The sequence below is a fragment of the Synchiropus splendidus genome, chromosome 14 (genome assembly GCF_027744825.2).
Source record: "Synchiropus splendidus isolate RoL2022-P1 chromosome 14, RoL_Sspl_1.0, whole genome shotgun sequence".
In the NCBI taxonomy this organism is placed as follows: Eukaryota; Metazoa; Chordata; class Actinopteri; order Syngnathiformes; family Callionymidae; genus Synchiropus; species Synchiropus splendidus.
In genome coordinates, this window is record NC_071347.1 from 6,812,662 (window position 1) to 6,834,062 (window position 21,401).

The window sequence follows — 21,401 nt, forward strand, 5'->3', positions numbered from 1 at the left end:
TGATGAAGCATGGCCACAGCATCTTTAAATGAACACAAAGTCGTTTCAGTCTCACCATGGTGTGGGATCAATGCAACCATCCGATGTCTGAAATGTGTTTACCTTGGAGTGCAAAGTAAAGCCAGCAGGGGGCGGTATAGGTTACGCCAATCGTCTATCCATTACTACCGATAGATGGCAGTGTTTTTAAAGCATTGCTGTCATCTTTGTCTAAATAAACACTGCTCTTTGTATACTCATGATCCGAAAGCAAAGTGTAATACTGTCGTGTTTTATTGGCGACCAGTAAAGTACATGGAAGAGGACACCTTGAAGAGAAGCACCCAGTTTTCTGCTGAATCGTACGTGTTTTCTGACAGCCGGTTAGCATGCAGCTGACCCAGAAGCTGATGACAAGAGGAGGAAATGTGTTATTATTGCAATAACATGAGAACCTGGGTGTCCCGGAGAGCTACTTAACAGGTACAGCACCTTCGTATGAGTAATGTATTTACTCCCAGTATTCCTTGAAAACGCTGAATGTAGCTCCGTTATGACCAGAGCAATTGTTTGTAGCTTGAAGGGCTAATTTTGTAAACTTCCGGTACCTTGTTTTCAGTTGCTGAGTCACATGAATGCCCAGCGGTCTTAACATAAACAGCTTGGTATTCATCAGTAGAGTCGTGTATTGTTACTTGTGTCCTTATTGTAATATATACTACACAGCGACACCCGCTTTATGTACATCTCTTCCATTGTTATTGTTTGTGTAATGCGAATTATAACAACTGACGACACACTTCGCGCGAGCTTCAAAGATAACCACACAAAACATTCACAAACAAAGCACACTTTCACAATGTTCCTTCCCAGCCACACTACAAGTCACCCCCCGTCAGGGGGTTGCCATGGCAGGTCACCCTCCTCCAGCTGAATTTATCATTGAGCACCCCCCTGAATCACACCGATCCTCTTCATGTCCTTTGTTTTCTCAGGACCGTTTAATATCCAGCATTCAATTCTCCAACCCATATTCTCCTCCACCTTACTGCAGCTGTACTTCAGTGATTTTTACTTGTTTTTAAGTTCATAAAGAAATGGACAAGTGTTTATGAGTAAGGGAAAGTTGTATGGCCTCGCATGTCAACAAGTCATATTTCGCATCGCAACTGATCTTTGCCCATCAAGCGGTGATTCAGATTTCAGCAATGGGCCATAACTGACCTACTGTAACTTGACCTTTGTCTGCCATTCCTTTGAATGATACCCTACTGAAGTCTGTAAACTAAATTATTTATTATTTGATTGAGTTTTAATTAAATCTATGACGAAATTTAGGTCACATCATCATATTAATATGATTTAATCTCTGAATTTGATTTCCAACTTTTTTTCATACGTGTTTAAAAAGGGGGAAAGTGTTTTGCGAGTTGATCTCAAGCTTCATATTCAGGTCAGAACTGGCCTCCTAGAGAGCTGGTCATGTGAGCAACTTTGAGCAGGATGTGAGAGTCGTTGTAGTACATTCATTCTCAACTTTCCCGGTCACATTCGGCGCCTACATCTTGATAGGTTTTTGCACTGAAAATGAAAGAGCTTGGATTAAATTGTCCCATCCAAAATCTGATTCACAGGTTGTCTGCATGCGGTTGGTTAGGGGTGGGGGGATAATGTAAGTCATTCTGGTTTGCCAAGTTTCTAGGGCACCAATAGAGGTGGAAAAAGTCTGACTTGACTGCAAAGCTCATAGAATGTTACCACAACTGTGCTGTTGTCAAAGAACAGAAATCGCAGGTACCTGGCTGTAACTCATTTTTGGAAAAGGGGCGATTTTATTTAGGGGACTAACCCTTCCCCCGGTTGGGACCAAGAATATATGAAGTTCTTTCAAATGCAGAGGCTTATAAGGGCTAAACATTTGCACAGTCTGTTAGAGGGCGCAGCATGTATGGAATAGAACTACCAACCGTGGGTTTAATGAGCAGCCCTCTCTTTATTTTCCTTTGTACTGCCTCGCCGCCTCAGATTTAAGTACTTTCCGACATTCCCAGCCGGAGTGGATGTGTGATCTTTTCATCTCATATGGAGTGAATTGCAGTCTGTCTCTCTCTCTGCTTAGCATGCTATGGAATGCTATGCTTTGGCATGGAAGTACTGAGAACTGCTCTTCCTGACGCTGCGTTGAGAAGCACTGTTGCACTTAACTTATGTCAGCTGCTTTGCTCAACAACCAAAGAAATGTTTTTATTGTTTCTATTAGACATAGTCAAAAGGTGTTGATTGTCGTGTTGTGTAGTCTTGTTTGGGACTAAATCTAATTTATGCCATGAAGGTGTCACACACACATCAGACATTTTCCGCTGAGACATCAGCTGATGCACTGTGATAGCAGCTCTGCCACATCATTGAGTGTTGGGTCTAAGAGACACATTCTTCACTCTGCTCTACTCACTGCTGGTGGATGAGGTCACAAGCAGCTCCAGGGTCACATGACTTATCCCTGAGCTTCCTCCCTTCTGAGGAGACCGCAAGGGTGAGAGCTTGACTGGAGGATGAAGCTCATCTCTGAGCAGAGAAATGAGGTGAGGTGATTCACATTTGATGCTGCTTGTCATCGAAGGTGGTTAAAATTGTTTTTAGTTTGTTTTTAGTGATGAGCTGTTCAGTTGGTATTAATGCAGTCACTTATTCCTCACATGGCATGTGAATGGCTGAAGGGTGTTTACTGTGGTTTTAACTTCTCTTAGGTGTGCAGTGATTTTCAGATCAATGAGAGTCAGGTGATTTTTTTGCTGGTGTGTTGATGGATGGCACTATCAGACAGGAGGACAGATCAGCTGTTCTTGTTTAAACAAATGAGTTCAGCCGCTGATGTCGTCCTGCAGTAAGACAAAACAATGTCAATACAAATCCCTGAATGGAAAACAAAAATATGTGCTCAGTGTATCTGATTACGATTAATATAATGAAGCAAGTTAAGCAAGACACTTCTTAACAAATATTTCCCTCATAGTTTTCATATTTATTTCAATGTTACTACTTCACTGGTGTCACAAACCGCTTAGAGCTAAGCTAAGTTAGAGCTAAATTTGAAGATACATATATTTTCACTGCTCATTTTTTATGTCAAAAATGTTGATTTGTTTTTGCAAGGTATTCATGATTTTACTGGGGTAATCTTGCAGCTGTTATTATGATGTCTATATCTATGTCTATATCATGTCATCTAGAGTCAGTTATGAGGGTGTGATTATTCCAAACTAGTTTCTTTGTACTTCTGTAAACTGTATTATGTACTTATCAAATGTGTGTTTTAAACAAAGCAGTTTTTTCATTTTGCTGTTTGCTTGAACTATTTTCAATCTTGTTTGTCTTTGGATTGTAGGGCCCAAACCTTGAGAGCAATTCAGCCGATCTCCAGCCTGATCCAGCAGACCTCTATCAGGATCTAGACTATCAGCTCCATATGGCTGTGTATGATGAGAATATCCTGAAGAATCCGTTCTATGTGGCTCTGGAGAAGCAGAGACCCGACCTCTGCAGCCAAGTGGCTGAGCTCCATGGAATTGTAAGTCGTGCTTTCTCTCATTGTAAGAAGTGTTAAAAATGTTTTCAAATTATTTTAATTGACCCTCTAACAGCTGCTTAACATTTCGTATTGAAAATTCTGGACACAAGTAGGACAGTTTTTTTGGGGGTGTGTCTCTTTGTGGAGCGTGTGAAGTTGTGGTGACACTGGAAATGTGGAGGAGAAGAGATTGTTCTTCGGAACTTAAGCTTTAAGTATAGCATAGTTCAGAGGATTAAAGAATTTCAGACCCGCCTGGTCAATCCAATGGTGTTTTTCAGCATGTGTGTTGTGGTGGATTTTCTGCGTACTACATAATGATTCTTCCTCATACATATACACCTAAGAACTTCCACCAAAACTACTACTGCTACAACCTCTATGATAATGACAGTAAGTAAGTGGTAATAAAAAATATTATATTATAAACTGCCATTTCTTTATTTTAACCATTTTTATCCCTTACACCATTGCACAAAAAAGTTATTAAAAAAAAGTTTTTATATATATATATATATATATATATATATATATATATATACTTTCCCTCAATATTATGAGTTCATTCAATAGTGAAGCTTTTTTGTCTTTGTTTTTTAATACATCCATTTACAGTTTTGTCCATAGAGAAACCTATTGTTATGCCATGTGGTTGGTCAGCTTCGCTGACATGTATTTTCATGAGAAGATTCTGGACTATAAATTACACAATCCAGGAAGACATTGCGTCATATGTCAGAAAATTCTGAAACAAAAGAACAAAATGCACACAATTTTTGAAGCAAAGTTCATCAGTTAAGGGTTTTTATCAAGTTAGTTCTTCATGTTTGACCCTTAGTTCTGCCCTTTGACCTTTACCAGCTGTCTGAGACCAAAAAACGACAGTTAAATGGGCCAGGGAAAATTAACTTTCCCTTTGACAGGATGACATTTCTGATTCTTCATACTTATATTCAGAATAATCCACTTTCAACTTAACATTGTTTAGCAATATTCCCTGCTCTACAAAGTTCATTTAGCTTGATGTCAGGGAATTTTCCTTGATGTTTTTTCCAGGTTCTTGTTCCCTGCTGTGGAAGTTTCAGCGTCAGCACATTTGCTGACTCCAAGTTTGACAGCTACATCCTCTTGCCGGTGGAGGATGGATACCAGACTTCGGATGGAAAGGTTCATGTCAGATGATTTATGTAATGGGTAAATATTGCTGGAAAGATTGTTGATTTCACTGTATCCTCTCAGGAAGTCACCATCCAGGACAAGCATGTCCTACTCGGACCTAAATTTCCCAATCCAGTTTCAATCCCAATACTTTTTGAGGAAACCTACTATAACGACCAGGAGCAGAGCTACAACATTCTGTGCATCTCAAGGCCTGTGGAAGTGGAACCAAGTCCAGCTGAGCTAAGCCCTCCACCTCCATGCTGCCTGAAGAGTCTGGAGGATGTCAGAGAGTTCCTTGGACGTCACGCTCAGAAGCTGGACAAGCTAATACATGGCTTCTGTCTGGCCTTTAAAGAGCAGGAGCGAAAGGGACTCAGACACCACATAGTAGGAAAACTTCCTCTTATTAATTTCACAGTTTACATTTTCAAGGATTCCTAGGATTTTTATTGTCGTTCCACTTCAGTAAGTTATGTGAGGCCATCTGGCAAAATTAATCGTTGCAATGGAGATTTAAAATATCAGTGAATACGATGAGTCAATGTCTGTATATAATTGGTAAAATCATGCAGTATAATGGATTTAGATCATGAAAACTATCTCCAGTTTTAGATGCAAAATGTACTGCTTTAAATAATAATTGTATCTGAACATGGCAGCTTTCACACAACTGCACTGAACTAGTTAGACAGTAGTCAGTAGTAATTTTTTTCCTTAGGAATCCCAATGAACAAGTTGTTGTTCCACATTTACCTGCTGCCAAGAATGACTCCAACAGAGAAGCTCATTTATATAGCAGGAAAATGTGTTTACAAAAGGTTCTCTTCAGAGGAATTAACTTCACGCAGTTTTGTTGAGTCTTGTGATATAAAATTAATCTAATTAATGTCTTCTTAAAAATGAATTTTATTAGAAGTATGAATCATTATATCGATTATAATATACTTACAAATTATGCTATTAAGATTAAAACATACTGTTGTGTGCTTAAAAATAAAAAAACACAAAAAATACATCTTCACGTGTTGCGGCAACTGAGAAATCTTAAAAATCTTGATTGAATCTTATAATCTTATAGCATTGATATCACTCTGTCAAGTTAGCAATGTTAAGCTTTGCTTAGTGTTGGTGTCTTAACCTCTTCTCTTCTGTCAGGACTCAGTGAATGGTCTCTACACCAAATGTCTTCAGTGTCTACTGCGTGATTCTCGTCTTGTGAGTGACAACACTGGCTCCCAGTTTAAGCGGTTACATTTTGTTATGTATTTGTTTGTATGGAATATACTGTGTTCTTGTTAGTTACATAGATTAGAATAGATTGTGGTCTTTGTTTCTGTTACCGACATGTCATATTACTATGGGTGTTAATGTCATCCTCAGTTACTTTTTCCAACTGTTTTCTATTTTAACTAGTCAGTTAAACTTAGGATCAACCTCAGGTTTACCTTCTGTCTCATCCAAAAGTACTTCAACACATAAGTTGACCAAATGTTGACTCTATTTTTGCTTTTGCTTCAGAAACTGCTCGCAAAGCAGGAGGTCCAGATGACTCTCCTTAAACAGGCTGTGGAGGTAAGATGGCCAGAGTTTCGTAAGCGAGTAATTGTCACTGACTGGAATTTCCATCATGAGCTCATGGTGTGTTGAAATTGGCGTATGTACAGTCAGCAGAACTGGTGTGGTGTGACAGCCTTATTGGTCCTGGCTGTGCCTTATGAAACACAAAGTGAACACAAGTTATGAATTAGGATTTTACCAATAGAATATTTTCAGCCTCTTGCATGCGAGTGGAACCCATTAGTCGGTGACAGAAGATGACGAATTAAGATGAATAATGTAGCTTCATTTTTAATTCTGTGATCTGAACCAGCTGCTGCCTTAAAAAGAAAGCAAAAAACAACACGGAAAAGCACAACAATTAGGTATTTTCATATTCCTTACAGGGGCCCTCTCTGATTAATTCCAAGTGTTATTTAAATAATGTTGGCTCTTGTATGCGAACCTTACTAATGTTTGCCTTCATAAATTGTGTAAAGGGGAAATTTCTTTCTCCCCGTTCTCAGTCCCTAGAAAAAGTACATGCAAGGCAGGATATGTGGCAAAAGTGTTTGTCAGAATATTGTGAAAGACTGAGACGAATCTTGATCAAACCTAAAAAATGTAAGTCAAGTTGACAGATAAGAAATTTGTTCATCAAATTGTTTTGCTAATCCTTTGTTTTGGCTGTTACTAATGTTATTAATAAAGTTATGCTAGCTTTGCTAAGGATCCTGAACAATTGTAGCCCATCTAATAAATCAACTTTTTTGCCAAGATTTATTTTCTCTCCACCATACACAAATCCAGTAAGCCATCGTAAAGCTGGTTATTTAGTATTGTAGAAAATTCAGTAACTCCTGAACACGTCATCCGCACGGGATCATGTAAAGGTCATCTTACTGTTATGTTATCCTTTGTGAGACTGTCTGTTTTGGGACATTATTAAGGTTAGTCCTTTTAACTGGTGTGTGTCCAAAATGACATCTTTACTGACCACATCATTAGCGTAGACAGAATAAACCCAGAGCCAAATCGAAGGTCAAATCAAACCAAAATAGTAGACAACTAGAAGGAAACCTTGTAAAGTCATTTTATAAAAATAAATAAAAATAAGGACAGGTAAAATTGATTTTACTTTTTCTAACCTTTTCTAATCAAAAGGTGACAGATTATACTTGCAATACTAAGATTATGAAATACAAATTGAATAGAAATGTGATTTGATCTTATTTGTTACATTGGTTGTGTATTTATTTTCCAAAGCTAATCTGTTTTGTCTCCCTGTGGCAGCTTTATTGCTTGAGTTTTCATAGTTACAGATGTTGCACATGCATGCGACATGCTACACTAAGTATCAATTATCTCTTACACTTTGTATGTTAGAATCTTTTTTTTTCCCCTTTTCAGATGTATGTTCATCATGGTATCCATGATTTAATCTTCAGCTTTGTGGGGACGTTGGAAGCCAGCCAAGTAAGTGCAATTGTCCAGATTTTATTTTTCGTTAAAGAATAAATAAATATATCATAATGAAGATGAAGGAAAAAATATGAGCTTCTTAACTTTGCTTCTGCAGGACAATATAAAGGACGCATGTATTTTGTTTTCCACACACAAACTCTCCTTTTTTCCGACCTCTAGCATGACCTTCCAACTATACACTGATACTAAAAGAATTGCACCCCATTGTCTTACATGACCTTGTATATGTACGTTCCTGGTGGGACGATTGATTCATATTAGCTGCTTTACAGGATGCTGCATTTAACAAAACTACCCGGAGTCTGCAGGAGCTGCAGCTCAAAGACCTCGGAGTCAGACCAGAATTCAGGTCAGTTTTCTTCATGTTAGATCAGATACATCAGCAAGACGAACAACAAAATATCTTCTTAAAAGATCATGTGAAACAGATTTAGGCTGTAAATGTTCTATGGTTGGACTTAATTATTTTGCTTTACTCTCCACATTTGTAACAAAGCATCTTTGTTGGGATTTCAAGATGTACTGTCCTCATGTGATAATTCAAAGGCCCGCAAAGTATCAAAGTCACAAAGTCTTAAATGTTCTCCAAGATGAAAATATGTAACATTCATTTTCACGTCTCAGTCTCACACCTTCCTACACTGAATTAGCATTTTTTTTTCTGCAGGTGAAAACGTGAAGCATTTAATCCAGTTATGCACTGAACACTTTGAAGTTTATATCCTGTTAATAACAAGAGTAGAAGAGCTACATGTCCAGACGTAAGGCAGATCAAAGTGATCCAACTCATGTAATATCTTGGTCACTTACACTACATTCACTTTGATCTCACAAGGTGTTCATCAACATATGTGTTCTTTAGGCCTGATGCAAATTTCCATAATTGTGTTTTCAGTAGAACCAAACTACACTATAGATTGTGATTTCTTCACCCCACTGGCTCAGGCTATCGATATTCTCAAGTTGACCAATGCGGAATTGCCATTGTATTGTTGCAAAACCTTCAAAACAGGATGAGTAACTCCAGAAATCATCTGACTCAGTCATTTGTATGAAGTTAAAACCGATCATGAGATTGAATTAAGACAATCGAGTGTCACGTAATCCATCTTCTTGGAAGCCAACATGCTGTACAGAGGTCTCTTTTTAAGATATAATTCAATTGACATTGGCAACTGATTTTCCCATCATTGTCTTGCGGTGTTTCTTATAGTATTAATCTGTCTCGAGCCAAAAGAGAACTCAGTCAACTCAACCAACAGACGTCCCCCCTGCTTAAGTTGCTCTGCCTGCGCCGAGTTGCTCTGACCGCCACCCACACTCCTCGTCGCTCAGGTGGGTGTTAAGGCTTGTGTGTTTTGTTGTGTAGTTGTGAAGCAGTTACCAAACAGAATTTCCATTTTCACACCTGATTGTGCATTTATCACAGCTGATTTGGATGGTTATGGAAGATTCTATGATTTTGGGGCATCATGGGAACAGATTGAAACAATAAGACCAGTTTAGCTGGACTTCAGTAGCAAATGGAATATTATGATCCATAAAATGATCCATCCATATCGTACAATTCCATCGAGTAACATTACTTGAATGCATTTATGAAGCAGCATGTGTATTAAAGCTTTTCTATGAACATTTCTGTTCTCCTTCTCATCACTTTTCTGTCATTTGTGTTGCCATGGTTACTTTGTCCGGGTTTGTAAATGTTTTTCCAGAGTGTATCTGTGTGAGCAGCCACTTTTCCTCACTTTGTGTGATCAAATCAGGATGGTGGACAGGACTGTCTTTGTCACTGCTGTTATGTTTGCCCAGTTGGTTTTGGGTTTATTGGCTCACAGTCTGCAGTGCTGCTGTCAGGCAGCCAGATGGTACGATCCATTCCTAGTCTCTTCGTCAGTCTTGAGTCATCCTGCAAAGGAATGTTAGTAAAGTGGCTTTGGTTAAACCTAATCTGCTTGTTTAATGTATTTTAAAATAAAGGCAGTCTAATCTAATCCAATCTAAAGTGGCAGGGGACCCAAGTGTTATGCACTGCTGTAAGTCTAGTTCAATGAAACACTCATCTGTTTAGTATCTTTCAAATTTTATTTCAACTGCTACTGATGTTCGATACATGTCCTGGTTTTAATGCACGTCTGCTGTAATGGTAGTATGATGGTAATCTGATATTGTCACATTTTGCTGGATAGTGTGTATAAGGCAGGATGCGAGGTAGTTTCTAATCTGCATGGTGGGCACAGCAATACATGGACTTCATATAATTCTGAATCTCAGCTGTCTCTGATAGTCACACTGGTGTTCTGATCCAAATAGGAGATTTACTGGCAGAATCAAAAGAATCATTGTAGTAATTTAACAAACAGAACAACAACATTATTTATTTAAGTTCAACATTTTGAAGAGTTCAACATTTTGAATTCAGAATAGTTGGAAATACCACTTTAATTTTGCAAAAATGCATGTTCTTACTGTACCAGATCACTTCTTCATCCAGAGTGATACCTGGGTTAATGTCCTCATTCTGAATGAGTTCTTCCTCAGGAATTGTGCTGACATTTTTTATGGACATATGTCATTCATCCCAACAGATTTAGTCAACTATTAATTCTGCACATTGTTTTGATTTGGGAGTAATGACTTCATTGTTACATTACAAAATATAAAGGGCATTTCTCTAAGCGTCAGAGCTTCAGTGGTAAGGGGACTAGCCATGTATTAAACTTGCTGTTCTACATAATAATAACGTGTTGTTATGCAGGAGTATTAATGACGTTCATGTACAATAGGATCATGATGGTGTGAGGTCTCATGATCATGTCTTGCATGCCACGCTCTTGTCTTGTTCTTGGCGTGTGATGTACTTGAAGTGCTGAACATATTTAGTAGATCATCTCTCATATACATGAAAACACTGCTTTTCCCCTTTTTTAACTTTTAAATAATGTTTTATTGTGTAGTTGTCAGTAATTAAGCATTAACTACATTTCCAGTCTGACAAGTAATGCCGTAAACCTGTTGTATACGGATGGCAGTGCATAACCATTTACCCTTTTCTCTCTCTCTCTACAGTCAGTATAGATGCTGTGTGTGCAGATGACCTGCTCTCTGTCATCCTCTATCTGCTGGTCAAGATGGAAATTCCCAATTGGTAAGCTCCACAGGCCTCTGACCTGTATGTCTTTGAAACAAAAAAAAAACCTCTTAGCTCGTGCATGAAGAGTGAGGAAACAAACACCAGTAGTTACCTTGTCTTGTCATTTGGCAGGATGGCCAATCTGAGCTACATCAGAAACTTCTGCTTCAGCCACTGCAGCAAAGACGAGCTCAGTTACTGCCTGAGCACATTTGAGGCTGCAGTGGAGTTTATTAACCTGGGAAAGCTTCACAACACGGTGAGACATCCACTGTTAAAGTGTTAAAGCCCTCCTGTATCATTGCTATTCCTCTTTTCATCGTCTTCATCCTGTGAAGATCTGATTTTATCATGGAGTCCGTGTTGTCGTCGCAAATGCACTATAAAAATACCAACCTCTTGAGACCTGACTTTATTCAGCTGAGACTGCCAGTTGGTCTCACTGCAAATACTGTTGCTCTCAAAGGTTCCTATCTGCTCTGTCGTCATTGGAACGCTTTAGTTGATCTCATTGATTTATGGCTAAAATGTTTTATTCTCCTTATTATTTTTTTTAATAACTATGTACACCGGTCACCGATGTATGTGGGTGAGAATCACACCCACTGCCGTTTCGCTGTTCTCCAGGGAACTGGAAAACTGAATGATAAGTCGTCATTTGCGGAGAAGATGAGTCTCCCGGCTCAGAGCTCTGCCACACCCATCCACTGTCTATTTGAGGTGAGCTATCTGCCAAAATGCATGACATTTCTTTGTTGACACAGAGAAATGAACCACAAACAGTATTTGGTAGCGATCTGTTTTACTTATCATATATGTATTTAATAAAAATTACACACCTCATGTAGCGCGTGGGTCATCACAAACATAGCGATTTAGCAGTCAACAATATAAGCTGTTGAGCACACAAGCGCTTGTATGCATATACACTCAGGAATATCACCATTGCCGTTGTCAGTTGAGTTTCATTTCTTCATTTCATGCAAACTAGAATTACTATCTGCATGGCATGATAAACACACTGCATATTAAATATTGACGATATTTCATAAGAATTCCGGTTGTTTGATAGACATTATGTACTATAGTATGAAGCGCTGTAAGTAAAACATGCATGAAACTTTGTTTAATAAACTCAATAGAACAAAAGTAATTGTTAGACTTCATAGACTTCTATGACAGCGCCCAAGAAAGTGTTTCCATGACCACAACAGAGCTACATGAAAATCTTTTTTGGGGACACATAACAAATTGCTGCCTTGCTTTGAAAAAACAAATAGTTGTGATTGTGTTTCAGCACATTGCGAATGGGAACGAGGCAGAGGTCGAGTGTTTGCTGGGCGTAGGAGAAAGTGATGAAGATGGCAAGATGTGTCACCCCCTCTGTTCTTGTGATCAGTGTGACCTCCAGCTGTCAGGGTAAAAGTGGCATGAATCAACCAAACAAACCAGAACTGTTGAAGTTTAAAGCTCACTGTGTGTTTTAGGCGATTCAATGACCCGTCCATCGTTACGCCGTTCTCTAGGGATGACAGGGGATACACTCCACTGCATGTTGCTGCCATCTGTGGTGAGCAGCTGCAACTTATTGAGACTGGAGACTTGACAACAGTGTTTATTATAGTGTGTGTGTTTCAGGACAGGCACAATTGATCGATCTGCTGGTCTGTAAAGGAGCGCCTGTCAATGCCACAGACTACCACACACTTACACCTCTACATCTGGCCTGCCAGAAGGGTTTTCAGGGAGTCACGGTAAACACACACAATTTCATGTCAGATATTTTTTTATTTCTCTGTTGAATTACCTGCCATTTAACATACAATACTCCATTACTACAACATTTTAATCATATTTTAATAGTTGCCGTCAGATCATTTGTAAAGCAAATTGACTAGCGTTGTGTAAGAGAAACTCAGGTAGTTACTGTAATGTTACTGTCTCTTCAGTTGCTGCTGCTTCACTACAAAGCCAACACGGATGCTCAGGATAATAACGGGAACACACCGCTACATCTTGCTTGCATGTACGGACACGAGGATGTAAGTCAGCAACGTCTTTTGAAGGAATTAAAGGTGCAAAACAAGCTGGGCCTTGGCTTCAGACATTTGGAGTTCTGAATTCTGTGATCCTTGTTGCCGCATGTCTACGTTCAAAACATTTGTGATGAAAATCATACTACACTCAAATAGTAATTTGCATAGTGATGCCAGTAATGCATAGAACAATGAACAGAGCAGTTCTGTTGTCAAGGTAGTACTCAAACAGGGCTCTTGATAGTTGTTACTATTCTGAACGATCACACAAAGCATCAAAAATGATCGTAATGCTTCTGTGAGTCAACTTATTTGTGTTACTTGAGTCTACATGAGTTTGCGTTCTCATGTTTTTCCCCCACAATATCGTTCTGAGTATCGTCCTACAGTAACCACCTTCTCTTGTTTTGACCGTGTTATTTGGCAGTGTGTAAAGGCTCTGGTCTACTTCGACATTCAAACGTGTCGACTAGACCTGCAGAATGACAAAGGCGACACAGCACTACACATGGCAGCACGCTGGGGTTATGAAGGAATCATCCAGGTCCTGCTGGAGAACGGGGCAAGCACTGACATCCTCAACAAAAACCGGGACTCACCGCTGCAGTGTGCACTCAACTCCAAGGTCAGTGTCCAAGGCTTCTACCAAGGGACCTCAGACATTAAATATACCTATTATGCAGCTCTTCACTCACACTGGTTATTGTACGTGGATTCTTTAAGCAAATCCCTTCCATATATCACTGTAATAATTGCTAACTATGCTTTATACTCTGAATGACCTCTGACCTCCAACCCATGCTTTTTCTAAGCAAATGCTAATGTTGGAACATGAATTATGCTTCTGCAGATTCTGGCTTTGCTGCAGTCGAGTCAAAACAATCGCAAACGCTTATCCAGTGGGAGACATGTGAGTCAATCTGAGCATTGTTTGGTTTTTAACCCAACAGTTACAGCACATGAGCACAGTGGAAGTCTTCTCATTACCTCTTAGAAATAAAATCTTCCCTTTGATCTGCTCAGTCTCCCAGTCGCTCCCCTCAGACGTCGGACAGCAGCAGCCGTCGTTCCTCAATCTCCAGCACCTCCTCTGCGGGGTCGGAGGTCAAACCCGAGGTGGAGCGTGTCCGTCACAGAGAGGTAGTTGAATCTAAAGCCTGACCTAAGAGGAGGATACATTGCTTTAGTTTCCATGGTGACGCACAGTGTGACTGACAGGTGGAGAAGCTGCTTCGCGCGGTGGCTGACGGCGACGTGGAGATGGTGAGATCAGCTGACAACCGTAACCCAAGGTCCACCATCGCTGATGATGTGTTCTGGTCCAGGTGCGCTACCTGCTGGAGTGGATGGATGAAGAGGATGAAGAAGAGCCCCGGGAGACTCCTATGTGTCACCCACTGTGTCAGTGTCCGAACTGTGCTCCCACACAAAAGGTCAGTTTACCGCATGAACTTTTCAAGACTGGCCATTGTTAAATATGTCCATTCATTTAAAGAGATTTTATTATTTAATGGGAAATAACAGTCAAACAGTACAGACAAATATCGGGGGAAAATATGATTGAAATGTATTTCGTAATTCTGTGTTTCTGTTTCAGCCCTCTGTCCTGCCGCCCGGTGCTCTTGGCGTCAACAGCTGCAACATTGATGGATTCACTCCACTCCATGTTGCCGCTCTGCACGGCCACACAGAGCTCACGTCACTGCTGATTCGTCACGGGGCCACTGTCAACGCCCGCACCAATCAGAGCGCCACGCCGCTTCACCTGGCGTGCCAGAACAGCCACATACAGGCATGTCTTCACTGCCACTGGAAACTTCTCTGAGAATTGCTTGTGTTTAATCTGGCCTTGTTATGTCCACAGGTGGTGAGATTTCTGCTTGAGTGCAACGCCAAACTCAATAAGAAAGATCACTATGGCAACACGCCGCTGATGCACACCTGTTTCCGGGGAAACCTGGAGACCGCCACCACTCTCTTACAGGTGAGGAGTCTTTTAACAGCAGTGCTGAATGTGCCAGAAGATGTGTTCATGTTGAGGGATTTTCAGAGCAATGCACTAGTGAACGTGGCTAACAACCAAGGGAACACAGCGCTACATGAGGCCGTGCGAGGAGGACACCAGGCTTTGGTGGAGCTGCTGCTGAAGAGCGGCGCTTCTCCAGCCCTCAAAAACAAGAGACAGAGGACACCGCTGGACAGCGCTTACGAACTTGGTGGCAAGGTGACACAACATAGACGTCAGATTCTCCCTCTGAGTTCTAGTCTTTAACTTAGTTTGGGACCACTTAAGTTGTTATGCTTCATGACCTATTTAAAACTGGAAAGTCTGGATCATTGTTGGAGGGATCTCACATTTGTGGGAAGCTGCATCTGATTTGTGGCAGTCCTTCCACATTTGCTTTCAGTGAGTGGCTTCAATCTCCAGCGCCACGATGAGCTCTGCATGTGTCGTGGTGAAGCCGTCACTCAGTGGTTCATGTGAACTCAGGAACATCACTGGAGCGCCATTACGTTCTGTTTGACCTTCTGGCAATTGAATAAACAGCTTAGAAACTAACTGAATTCCTAAACTGAATTATCTGATTGCGCTTGGTAAATTCAGTCCGCACGTTAATCGGTGTACCTTAAAAAGAGGAAGCGGAGAAAATCAAGTTTATTTCTTTGAAACATTTCTGTCTTGTTTTAGTGACTGATAATAATTATTGTGACCAGCTCTGATGTAGCCAATATCGTCCCATAACAGGTGAAAATGTTTGAGTCAAGCAGCAAAGTTTAGTTTCTTAGTGGGTTGCAGTATTGAAGGCCATGGCTGGTTATACTATTTTTGGTGCACAAGTTTTCAAGAAAAATAGTAAAACTTTTTTCATGTCACTTTTCACAATACTGTTTCTTACTATGTAAGTGTACAGAGCTTGTGGATTGGAGATTTGTGAAGAGGCACAGAAGAATACGAGACCATTCATCCACTTATATCCACATGTGCGGAGTTCAAGTGTGGAACAGTGACTTTTTACATGTGTGTCTGCAGAACATGGAGATCCTCAGAGCCCTGCAGAAAGCTTCTGGACTCTCTCCGGACGCAGAACCTATCAAACTTCTTTCAGTGCCCAAAGGAGCTCTGGGTGAGACAATGCCTATGAGGAATGGCTTTTCCTCCAGTTAACCAGTGAGTGTCTGTGCTGCAGCTCATTCCTTCGTCCAGCGTCTGCGCCTGCAGGACCAGAACAACGGCAGGAGACAGAAAGTGGCCGAGTCCATCAGCAGGTACTGAGTAGTTACATCCACAAATTATGATCATTTTATTTTAGATGATTTTAGTTCAGAAGACAAATCTCAACCCATTACTAATCTAAGTGCATCAGCGTGGTGTATGGCACACTGGAAGCTACTGCAGCTTAGGCATAAACAGCAAAAAGACCTGCACCACAAATGTAACTGTTTATGTTTCTAGGTCTCAGCAGATGAAGAAATCTGGCTCTTCTCCACGACGTTCACCAAATCTCAACCAGGTGAAGTATAAATAAACTAAAAAATATCATGCTTATTTTTGTTAAAAAAAAAACCCAAATTGTTTTATAACAATAATTCAACTGATCAGCATTTCCTTCCCATATTCATTGGCCTTACACCGGCTTCTTTACCAAACAAAACACACTAGTATCTGCGAGAAAATGACTTCTGAAATCAAAACTCTAAGTTACCCCAGCACAACAGCAATATAGCAAGTAGAACCTCAATGCCCACCTCCATCATAACATCCTTCCCACTGAGTCAACAGCTGCACCTATAAATCACTTTAAAATGCTGAATTTACCACTGAAGATTAATGATAAATGTATAGTTTTTGAATTTTTAATTTTTTTTCATATTAATATTTGCTCTGTGTGCATGTGTCGCAGATGAACCCCGAGCGGAGGAGGTTGAGGCGCGGGGAGACAGTGGAGGTGAGCAGCTGCTCTGAAGACCCTGTGCCTCGTCTTAGAGAGCGAGCTCTGGCTCGCTGTCACACCCTGGACCCAGGAGAGCATGTACAGTACACAGACACGTCCGACACACACTCTCTTGAAATCCACTCCTCCAAGACCAGTGAGAAGAATCCGTCCGAAGATGGTGCTGTATCTGACGATGAAGGAGGCCAAACACATGCGGAGTACATTTCCAATGGTCAAGCCTGTTTACCGCCTCACAGCAGTGTGACATCAGGGGCTGATGCCTCGGACTGCTCTGCCTCTCAAGAGGACTCTAATGAGAGTCAGAGCCACAGTTCACTCAACGGAGAGTTGAAGGACTCACCGCCCAGCCAGACTCTGCCCTGAGTTTGGATACCGTCCTGTAGATGCCTGGGTATACAGTACTGGGAGTCCCCCTGGGGCTGCTGCACTGGCTGGAGCTCAGCTGAGGACCTGCTGGTCATGATGCTGGAGATGCAGCAGGAGCGAACACATGGGTTTACAAAGCACTCCGACACCCACACGATCTTGGTTGTCAACTGCCACAACCCTCGCTTTGAAAAGCTGAATGAATTTTTAGAAGCCAAAAAAAACGCGGATGTGATTCAACTACGCTTCCCAAAACTAACACTAGATGGTGCCAAGTAGGTAGTCGAAATTGAATCCTACAGTCCGTGAAAACATTTGAAATATCAAATAACATTTGAAAAATAATTTACCACTAGATTTGACGATAATATGATGCTGGACTGTGAAACTATTTTATTAAATTTTAGTTCTGCTGCACTTTCTTTTAAATTGTTTGGTTGACAAACATTATTTTATTATTATTTGTATAATTATGAAACTTCTTTTGCTCTTGCCTGTTCGTATCCCCTTATTGAAGACAGAAGTTAAGAATCATGTCGTTCTTCTGACCGAAACCAATCCAGATGAAAAGCTCAGCGGATGAGAAATATTCTCTCACATTTCATCACTCTTTAACAGCGAGTGAAACCCTCTTCAGTTCCAGCGGTGATGTATGAACCTGGTGAAACGTTGGGGTCCAGTTTCTTCAGCACTAGTGTTCACAGCTGCCCACTGCGCACGTGCAGACAAACTTGAAATGTTCTGCTCGGTTAGAGCTGAATATGGGCTACATTTTCACACTTTATGATTCAATTTGGATTATTTATTAAGAAGACTGCCTTTTGGTGCCTTTTTGTTTGCAAATGTGTTGGGAGAAAACGGTGCAGTTGGCCATGTTGGTCGATGTGACATGAGCAAACTCATTGATGGTCTTTTTACTGAGAGATTTGTCTTCGTAGGTTTTCATTTCCATGATCATGTGACATGAGCCCTTCATTGTGGGTGAAGCTTTTTCTAAAGCTTTCAGACTTAAGTATTACTTCAGTGCTTGTACTGTGTATCATGTTTCCCCCGTCTTCTTTCCCCTGTCCGTGCATGCCTGGCTATTGTTGACAGTATGACGTTGAACCTCTGGAGAGTCGCAGCGGAGGTGCAACAAAGATACTGGAGAATGTAGATGTGAAGACTTCAAACATTCAAGTCAACACACTGTAGAGTAGAAGTAGAGAAAGGTGATGAATGGACGTAGCAATTGCTCACTTTTCAAGCACTTTTTTTTTCTTTTTGAAAAGGGAAGAAACCAAACATTCACCAAGCGTATGGTCTCATGTTGGCAATAATGACTTTCAATTTCTCTTCAGAATGTCTGAGCCACACTCGCTTTTCAAGTAGAAAGTAGAGAGCATTCACTTCAGTGTAGCTATTGTCCTATGTCACCAGGAAAATGAGTCATGTTCACTGAATCACAGTGTCTGTCAAACACGATCTTGTAACAGTGGTCTTTAATGTCTGCGTTGGTTTGAATGATTCACAAAAACATTTTTAGCCATTTTGCTTCTGTCTGATGGTCTGATTTATTGTCCCGTGGTTCTTTAAAAACAGATGTGAATGTGCCTTATTTAACTCCATGAAAATAAACAATGATCACTGCTGTGCGTCCTTTTTAATCACTATCCATTATTTTTGTTTTACTACTATTTTTACACTCATAAATTACAATTCATATTGCTGTTAAATTGGCTGCCTCTGTTTTCATCCTCCTGACTTACAGTTTCATCAGATTTATTGGGGAGCCTGAGTCACCCTCCATCTATTTCCGTTATTTTCTGATGTAGCTTGTAATAGATCTAGATTTGAAAGATGCATTATAAGTATAAGATACATAATGGCGTGAGAGCACTGCTTTTCGACCAGCATCAGAAGTTAGTACTCGCTCTTCAGGGGCACGGTAAGTATTTGATGGTGTCAGCTAATGTTTGCTTTTAACTTAGTTTATTACCTTACGTTGGATGTGTAGTCCAAATAATGTGTTTCCCAAGCAAATAAATCATAAATTACACAACAAACATAGCCAAAAATCACATCATTATTTATCATTTCAATTGAGGTACAGTGTATGTGTGAACCAGGGCATGAGGCAAAGAACCAGAAAGTAACTTTCATCCCCCATAGACTTCCATTCATTTTTTTTTTTTTTTTTTTTTTTTTTTTTTTTACCTTAGGTCCAATAGGACGTTGCATAAAACTTTAGACTGGAAGTTCCGAAGTAAATATGGAGATGATGTCACTTCTTGTGCTGAAGCTAGTGCCCCGGTTCTGGTGCCTATCAGGGGCCACCTGTGGAAGCAGGTCTCTTTTCTCACAGTGTCAATGATTGACCGTCGCAGCTCTAAGTCACACATCACCTCAGCACAGCAGCAGACATGTTGGCCTCCACATGCTTGGCTTTCCTTCTTATATTTTGGGGTCCAGTTCTGGGTGGACCCCTCACGGCCCCGCACCCTAACATCACGGACCAAGAGCTGTTCTGGGGCTCGGACCAGTACGACTTCTCCGTGGTCCTGAGTGCCTCTGGGATGGAGTGTTTCTGGCACTTTGCACATCAAGGAGAAAAGTTCTACCTCAACTTCATGGTGACTGATCTTACCTTGCTCTTGTCTGAAACACCTTTGTATCTTGTTGGGCCTTTTCATTTAGTATAAAATCATGCTTCTATTGGGTTTAAATATCATTGTTGTTTTTTGTTAAATTAGTAAACTGACAAAATATTTCGGATTCATTTAATTTTAGTCATTTAATAAATATTTCATAAATAACTTTTTTTTTTAAATTTGCTTCTTTTTTACGTATTGTTTTTGATGCAACAATGATGCGGAGTACTTGAAAAATGTGATGTAAAATTCATCGTTCAAATATAGCATTTGAATTTTGGAGATCAAACGATTACATTTAAGCACTTTTTAAAATTCTATTGCTGCTGCTGCAGTGTTTCTTTGTTGGGAAACTGACCTGAATGACATCCCTCCCACTTGTATGATCTGAAAACACAACACGCCATTAGAATTTATTTTTGTTTTATTTTTTCCCATTAGTTTTGATTTGAAAACTTTGAGTGTGTGAATGTTTGAGTCCTGCTTGGGCCTCACACAGCCCCAAATATATATTTTTGACCCCTCCCTCATGTATGATAACACTAACTGTTATTGCTGTCCCGTTTGCCTGCAGGTTCAGTGGGTGACAGGCGTCGGTCAGGACAGGCACCTGTCCGTCACCATCAACGCCCCTGGTGGCCTGATGGTGTCGACCATCGATGATGCCACTGGTCAGACAAGCTTCGAGGCCAAAGAGACAGGTGAAACACCGAGCGCTAGAACGTGACATGAGTGTTGTCACGCTGCTCTCTGAGCCTGTCTCTCCATCCTCAGGCTTCTACCAGATGTGCTTCAACAACTTCCACAACCGCTTCGGCACCATGCAGGTCTTCCTCAGTTTTGGCGTCTACTACGATGATGACAAAGATCCCAGCCACAGCAAGGAGGAGGAGAAGAAGAGAAAGGAGGAAGTGGCCAAAGACCTGAACAACACACTGAGTGTTATAGAGGTAGCAACCACTGATAAAACCCTAAAGGACACCAGTTCAGAAGCCTGATGCTCAGCGTTGGTAGCAAACCTGGCATCTGTTTTCAGGAGTCGACTCACAGGGTGGAGAACTACGTCTTCCACATGTTTCGCTACTACAACTTCGGCCGCATGAGGAAGAGCACCGACTACTACCTCCTGCTGTCCAACTCGCAGTACATCACCTGGTGGTCCACGGCGCTCAGTTTCCTCATCGTCACCTCCGGATACCTGCAGCTCCTCTTCCTCAAGAGGCTCTTCATCACGAAAACCTCCACTGAGGATGAGAAGCCACGCTGCTGACTCAGCAGAAACGCTGCTGCTACTTCACAGCTACTTTGCTGGTGACAAAATGTTTGTACTGAGTGATAGTGTTTTAGGTAAAAAAAATAAATATGAATTGTCTTGAAATTGATGTATAAATGAAACATGAGTTGTTCCTATGTTCAAGGTGTTTTTGAAGGCAGCACAGTTGTTACTCTCCTCCCTCGACCATGTGAATTAGCATGATGTGCAACTCGTGAAAAAGGTAGCGGTTCTTTATATACAGTACCTGTACCATGTTGACTTGAATATAAAACAAA

The 21,401-nt window shown here is 40.7% G+C and overlaps 2 protein-coding genes across 3 annotated transcripts; both read left to right on the forward strand.

Moving 5' to 3' along the window:
• The first annotated feature begins 170 nt into the window (after positions 1-170).
• ankrd27 (ankyrin repeat domain 27 (VPS9 domain)) lies at positions 171-18,860 on the forward strand. Of its 2 annotated transcripts, XM_053886478.1 has the most exons (28): positions 171-462; positions 3,365-3,547; positions 4,604-4,714; positions 4,787-5,095; positions 5,864-5,923; positions 6,227-6,280; positions 7,655-7,720; positions 8,002-8,078; positions 8,943-9,064; positions 10,799-10,877; positions 10,995-11,121; positions 11,490-11,582; positions 12,160-12,281; positions 12,350-12,432; positions 12,501-12,616; positions 12,812-12,904; positions 13,326-13,523; positions 13,749-13,808; positions 13,922-14,038; positions 14,117-14,161; positions 14,224-14,331; positions 14,496-14,690; positions 14,763-14,882; positions 14,949-15,122; positions 15,930-16,023; positions 16,087-16,165; positions 16,353-16,410; positions 16,801-18,859. In XM_053886478.1, the coding sequence occupies exons 2-28, from the start codon at positions 3,446-3,448 to the stop codon at positions 17,215-17,217; spliced, it is 3,279 nt and encodes a 1,092-aa protein (XP_053742453.1). In that variant the 5' UTR covers positions 171-462; positions 3,365-3,445; the 3' UTR covers positions 17,218-18,859. The 2 variants fall into 2 exon arrangements, with proteins under 2 accessions (XP_053742453.1, XP_053742454.1); XM_053886479.1 differs by lacking the exon at positions 171-462 and having other exon boundaries at positions 3,369-3,547; positions 16,801-18,860.
• tmed6 (transmembrane p24 trafficking protein 6) lies at positions 17,869-21,120 on the forward strand. The gene is made up of 8 exons (XM_053886800.1): positions 17,869-17,939; positions 18,031-18,154; positions 18,316-18,410; positions 19,422-19,565; positions 19,610-19,832; positions 20,425-20,551; positions 20,625-20,800; positions 20,887-21,120. The coding sequence occupies exons 1-8, from the start codon at positions 17,869-17,871 to the stop codon at positions 21,118-21,120; spliced, it is 1,194 nt and encodes a 397-aa protein (XP_053742775.1).
• Positions 21,121-21,401: the final 281 nt, after the last annotated feature.

What these genes read in the sequence shown, in the direction of transcription:
- ankrd27 (XM_053886478.1), top strand. Translation starts at nt 3,446, where the DNA reads ATGGCTGTGTATGATGAGAATATCCTGAAGAATCCGTTCTATGTGGCT. An exon ending in GCTTATCCAGTGGGAGACAT is followed by an intron (nt 13,809 to 13,921) that starts GTGAGTCAATCT and finishes TGATCTGCTCAG; the next exon opens with TCTCCCAGTCGCTCCCCTCA. An exon ending in AGCGTGTCCGTCACAGAGAG is followed by an intron (nt 14,039 to 14,116) that starts GTAGTTGAATCT and finishes TGTGACTGACAG; the next exon opens with GTGGAGAAGCTGCTTCGCGC.
- tmed6 (XM_053886800.1), top strand. Translation starts at nt 17,869, where the DNA reads ATGTATGAACCTGGTGAAACGTTGGGGTCCAGTTTCTTCAGCACTAGT. An exon ending in CACAGCTGCCCACTGCGCAC is followed by an intron (nt 17,940 to 18,030) that starts GTGCAGACAAAC and finishes TTATTTATTAAG; the next exon opens with AAGACTGCCTTTTGGTGCCT. An exon ending in TTACTGAGAGATTTGTCTTC is followed by an intron (nt 18,155 to 18,315) that starts GTAGGTTTTCAT and finishes TATTGTTGACAG; the next exon opens with TATGACGTTGAACCTCTGGA.